The sequence below is a fragment of the Bos grunniens genome, chromosome 4 (genome assembly GCF_055505025.1).
Source record: "Bos grunniens cultivar Pamir isolate PY7600 chromosome 4, Bosgru_T2T1.0, whole genome shotgun sequence".
In the NCBI taxonomy this organism is placed as follows: domain Eukaryota; kingdom Metazoa; phylum Chordata; class Mammalia; order Artiodactyla; family Bovidae; genus Bos; species Bos grunniens.
The window spans coordinates 47,331,211-47,337,210 of NC_141168.1; the positions used below are offsets into that span (position 1 = coordinate 47,331,211).

General features: G+C 36.9%; 1 protein-coding gene across 1 annotated transcript in view; it reads right to left on the reverse strand.

Moving 5' to 3' along the window:
• The window catches only part of ZNF804B (zinc finger protein 804B), a 517,429-nt gene extending 511,959 nt beyond the window's left edge, over positions 1-5,470 (reverse strand). The window contains exon 1 of the mRNA XM_086396255.1: positions 5,307-5,470. Coding sequence (XP_086252381.1) covers positions 5,307-5,318 — 12 coding nt within the window. The 5' untranslated portion in view covers positions 5,319-5,470. The remainder of the gene's footprint in view (positions 1-5,306) is intronic.
• Positions 5,471-6,000: the final 530 nt, after the last annotated feature.

Genomic DNA, 6,000 nt, shown 5'->3' on the forward strand with positions numbered 1-6,000 from the left:
CCCCACAATCCTGGGAGCCTTCAGTCAAGAGATGAAGCTTAAAAGTATGTTTTCTTTTTACCAGAGTGCTGTCTTACTGAAAAGTCACACACACACACATACACACACCCACACAAATGAGATATGGGTCCATGGTAATTGAATATGGTTCCATGGTAATTAGGTATAATATTTTGTGGAATAGAGATTTAACTTGTCAAGCAATGACTTAGGCCAGGCTATTTCTCTACCTTGTGAAAGACTCCATAAAACTGCCAGATATGAAAGTAATCTTATACCTTCAGCTCTGTTTATGATGAAAACAAAGTTATCCTTCTCATCAAGTCAAAACCAAAAAGTGTAGACTTAAAAATAAAATTTAATAAAAATTATCATTGTAAACAGGTATAATCACAGCAATTATAACACAAACAAAAAGTTGTTTGTCCAAAAGAGTTGATAATTCTAAGGAGTAGTTGATCCAAAGGGCCTCAATATTTGATCCTAAAATTTGCAATATGACTCTGAGAATTTTGTGTTTATAGTTATGTTTTTAGACATCTTATAACAATAGCTGGATTTTTCTGAGTATATCACAACTGAACAAAAGTGGCATAGCCAATTGAAAAGTTTTGCAAGAATACAAAATAATCACACAAAAATCATAATTATTTCTACTAACTAGATCCTATTGGGTTAGGAGTTAAGACCTTCTAGTTAGTTCAGCCAATATCTTACAAAATGTAAACCTCAGAGCCTCTCAAGGCTGAAAGAGGCACAATATAATTATTTATCAATATTTAAGCATACAACAACACACTAAGTCCAGGATAGATTTGCCTAGGATCCCTCCAAGAATAAGTGTACATATTGAAAGGGTTTTTCTGTGAGGTCAACAGTGGCATATATATAGCTGAGAGGTCTCTGTAGTAGAAACAAGGAAGTATAGTGACAGGTAAGGAATGGACCAAAATGGCTTTTATGCATCTCCAGCAGATGCAACACTGCAAAGCGGTGATGGAGGACCAGATGCCTACACTGCCCCCCACTGTCATGCCACTTAAGACTCTGGGAATTTGTCCTCCAAAGTAGTCACCTCAGTAAACTTTCACTTTCTGTAACTCACTTCACAAATAAAGTGACATTTATAATCACATATATTAAAACAATGATATTTAGTATCCCACAAGGCTCTGAAATGTCCAAAACCTCTATGTTTCTGAAGAAATGTGAAATTTTCCTGAATTAGAATGAGCAAAAGAGCTTTGAATTCAGCATAGGCTGAAAAGGTTGCACAATAATAAAGATTTGCTGGCTAAATTAACAAAAATCCATTTACATGTCTAGGACAGCCAATTTTTCAAAATATTTCACTATTCTTTCTTTTACTATTTACATTGTTTCTCTGGTTACTTAAAAATATATGATTACTTAGACTTATTTAACTTCTATGCAGAGTACATCATGAGAAATGCTGGACTGGAAGAAACACAAGCTGGAATTAAGATTGCCGGGAGAAATATCAATAACCTCAGATATGCAGATGACACCACTCTTATGGCAGAAAGTGAAGAGGAACTAAAAAGCCTCTTGATGAAAGTGAAAGTGGAGAGTGAAAAAGTTGGCTTAAAGCTCAACATTCAGAAAACAAAGATCATGGCATCCGGTCCCATCACGTCATGGAAAATAGATGGGGAAACAGTGGAAACAGTGCTAGACTTTATTTTTGGGGGCTCCAAAATCACTACAGATGGTGACTGCAGCCATGAAATTAAAAGACACTTACTCCTTGGAAGGAAAGTTATGACCAACCTAGATAGCATATTCAAAAGCAGAGACTTTACTTTGCCAACAAAGGTCCGTCTAGTCAAGGCTATGGTTTTTCCTGTGGTCACGTATGGATGTGAGAGTTGGACTGTGAAGAAGGCTGAGTGCCGAAGAACTGATGCTTTTGAACTGTGGTGTTGGAGAAGACTCTTGAGAGTCCCTTGGACTGCAAGGAGATCCAACCAGTCCATTCTGAAGGAGATCAGCCCTGGGATTTCTTTGGAAGGAATGATGCTAAAGCTGAAACTCCAATACTTTGGCCACCTCATGCGAAGAGTTGACTCATTGGAAAAGACTCTGATGCTGGGAGGGATTGGGGGCAGGAGGAGAAGGGGACAACAGAGGATGAGATGGCTGGATGGCATCACTGACTCGATGGACGTGAGTCTGAGTGAACTCCGGGAGTTGGTGATGGACAGGGAGGCCTGGCATGCTGCGATTCATGGGGTCGCAAAGAGTTGGACACAGCTGAGCGACTGAACTGAACTGAACTTAGAATAATATTCTCCCTTTAAAAACAAATGCTTTTAAAAGTATCATTGTAGCCTAAATATTCATTACATTTATGGAATACAACAATATTTTAGCAGGCATTTCTGACTCTAAAATTGTGCCTTTCCAAACATCATGAATACAGTTATTAATACCATTAAATGTGGCACCCGCATAGTATTTCCCTGTGTAAAAATATGTAATGGTTCTCTATTGAGCATCACTAAATTCATATTCCTATAACTTTCTTGAATAGCTCTAGCACCACTTTACTCATTGAAACATCTATCATATTTCCTCAAAAGTACTCTAGGAAGAAATATCATTTCCCTCTTTCAGTATTTCATGTATACATGTTCTTGTCATCCTTCCTATAAGATAAGCAACTGGAGTGTCATATTATTAATTAGACTCTTTGTCCTATGTCTTCCTTAACAGCAAGAGGGATTTGTTATGTCAGCAATTTGAAGCTCCCTCTCAGAGTTCATTTTGTTCATTCCCCACAGCACATTGATCAGAAGTAAGCCAAAAGCAAGAACCAAAGTAGATATTAGCTTATTGATGCTGTTGTTCTAATAAATATAATATATAGACCAGAGTAAATATTTGTACTGAAATTATAAAAATTATTCCAATCATAATTATATCCAATACTTTGGCTACCTGATGCAAAGAACCAACTTATTGGAAGACCTTGATGCTGGGAAAGATTGAAGACAGGAGGAGAAGGGGACAACAGAGGAGATGGTTGGATGGCATCACTGACATGATGGACATGAGTTTGAGTAGGCTCTGGGAGTTGGTGATGGACAGGGAAGCCTGGTGTGTTGAAGTTAATGGGGTCGCAAAGAGTCGGACACGACTGAGAAACTAAACTGAAGTGAATCATAATTATCTTTGTGTACAGAAAGATACTTAGATATTTTTGATACTCAAAAATCCATTACTCAGAGATTTTTGAAAACCTAAATTGTGATTTGTTGTGTTAATGTCACATGATATAGAGTGCACAGCAAGTTTAAGTAAGCCATATATCTTTAGAGTTCTTCCAAACATCAAATAACCAGAAAATAAATCTTGTAAGGGAGGAAAAGTAACAAAGCTCAGAGTTTAGTTTTATTAGCAGTCTCCAACTTCTCTATTAGAAGGGATGATCCTAAAATATTTCAAAGCATATAACACATGGATTCCATTCTTAGGCTCCACTTTACCAGCTGGACACAACAGCAATTTAGTAAAACACAGCATTTTAGTTTTTAATAGAGAAAAACTTAGGATTACTGAAGCATAATTACCCTATAATCTTCCTCCTCTATAATTTACTATCAGATACTTTCATTCTTTACCACCAAATGTTTTGAAGAGTGGTCTACTCTTTGACCACAATGACTAACTGATCAATTGCAAACTGGTTTCTCTCAGCCACTTTATTATTTTTTAAGACTCCAGGAAACCTGTAATTGCCAATATTAGTAGGTCATCTCAGTCCTCAAGTTTTTTGACCTCTCTAGAATTTTACTCTACCATCTACTTTTATACCTCTCTCTTATATTGACCTTCATGGCCCCGTGTTTCCTTTGTTCTGCACCTGTAATGCTCTGCCACCTCTTTCATTGAGTCCCATTTGCCCACTTCTTAAAATTAGGTATACATGGTACTCTTCTCCACCTACACTGTCTTGTTTCCTTTCATTATCTCACAATCATTTTGGTTCCCATGGTTTCAACTCTTCCCTCAATGTAGAAGACTATCAAATTTGCATCACAATCCAGACTTCTCCAGTTCTCCAGACTCTAATTGCATTTATACCTACACCTTTCTATGGAAACTCCATTTCAACATAATACATACAATTTTTCTTCCAAAATCTAGGTTTCCTCCTTTATCCTCCATCTCTATGAAAAAAAAAAAATAAAAAGCATAGACTTTGTAGTTACTGACATTCAAACCCACAGAGCATCTTTATATCCTTGCATCTCTCACATCTCACGTCCAATTAAGTCATGAAAATCTTGGTGATGACATGCATATTTTCTCCATCTCAGCAACTCCTTTAGTTGAAATTCTAACTGTCCAACTGAGCTAAAATTTTTAAAGACCTACCTTTCTCTCAGTAGTATGCCTTAGGCTAGTTATGCAAACATTTCACTTCATGTAAGATTTTTCTGGACTCCTACACTGTGTCTTGGTAACTGCTCCATCTTTCATCTCTATGTCTTCCTATCTTGACTCATTCATTAGGCCCAAACACCCCTTGTTGAGCCTGATTCAGGATCCAACATTTTATGAATTCTATCCATCAGTGGGCTGATAAGTGAGCCTATCCCAGAGTCACAAGCGGAACAAAACGTGCATTACCTTTCATCAAACCATCACCACAGCCTTTTTTTTTTTTTTAGTGTCAATTTCTTTTTCTAAACAGAACAATAATGTAGACAAGCTTAGAATATTATGAATATACAATGCAAATATCACCACCAAATTCCACTAATTTTAACATTTGGCTAGATTTCTCTCTACTCTGGTTTCTATATTTTTTAAATAAAATTAGGATCACATAGTACATATAATTTTGTATATTATATTCTTTATTTAGAGAATGCCATTTTTCCCTCCACTTAAAATATTCTTCAGAAATTGTTTCAGGGCACCAAGTAATCCATAATTAATACATCTATTAAATTTTCAAAGTTTTCTTTTAATTCCATAATAACCATCTTTACATTAAAATCCTTGTCAATTGTATTTCTTTATGACATGTATCTGGAAGACATTATTTAATCAAAGATTATGAGTTTTTAAGCTTATGATCTAGACCATCAAATTGCTTTCCAGAAAAGCTAAATCAAAGTCATCGACTGGCAGACAGTAAGGGCACTAATTTGCCAACTGCAGAATTCTGAAAAGTGCTCTGGCTGCCTCCAGTATCCCCCACCTCTAATTTCTCTGCACTTCACAGGCAACTTTCTAAAACACAGTTAGGATTACATGTGCTCATTCTCTCCTACCTCTGAGCACATGCCCGGGTTCTCCAAACACTGGATGCAACTTCCTTTCTTGTTTTCCACTCCCTTCTTCTGCTTACCCTCAAGTCTATGCCAGCAAGTCTCCTCCAGGAGAGGCTTTTGCAAATATATAGAGTTCCATTCTACACTAATTAAATAAGAACAGGAGTCAGCTTTAAAAAAAAAAAAAAAAATTCTCCACCAGATGATTCTAATAGCCAAGGTTTAAATCACCACAAGCCAGACCATTCTGCCTTAAAGTGAAATAGACAGAGCTATTGGGAGAACCTGTCAGAAAGTCACTTGACTTTAAGCAGACCTCACTTTAAGTGGACCTCACTTTAAGCAGACTAACTCACACCTTTTAGGGCTAGAGACCAGGAATCAACAATTTAACAAACCTGCAGGTTCTGTGGTCTGAGAACTACTCTAGTCAAGCCAGACTATTCTCATTTTCTTAATGAAGTGAATGTATGTCTTCTGCTCTCTATGCTTCAAGCTTACAGTCATTTCCAAACCCTCCCTGACCCCCATCTCTACTCCACCACCCCCCACCAGACATACAAGTCACATCTTTTTGCATGCCTGGCTTTGCTTATCCTTTCAGCAACATTTAATTGTTCTGGTATTTGTGTTTTCAGTGTTCATTGTTTGTCTTTACTGTAGTATTTCTTCTCTCCAGCCCTGTGTTAAATGT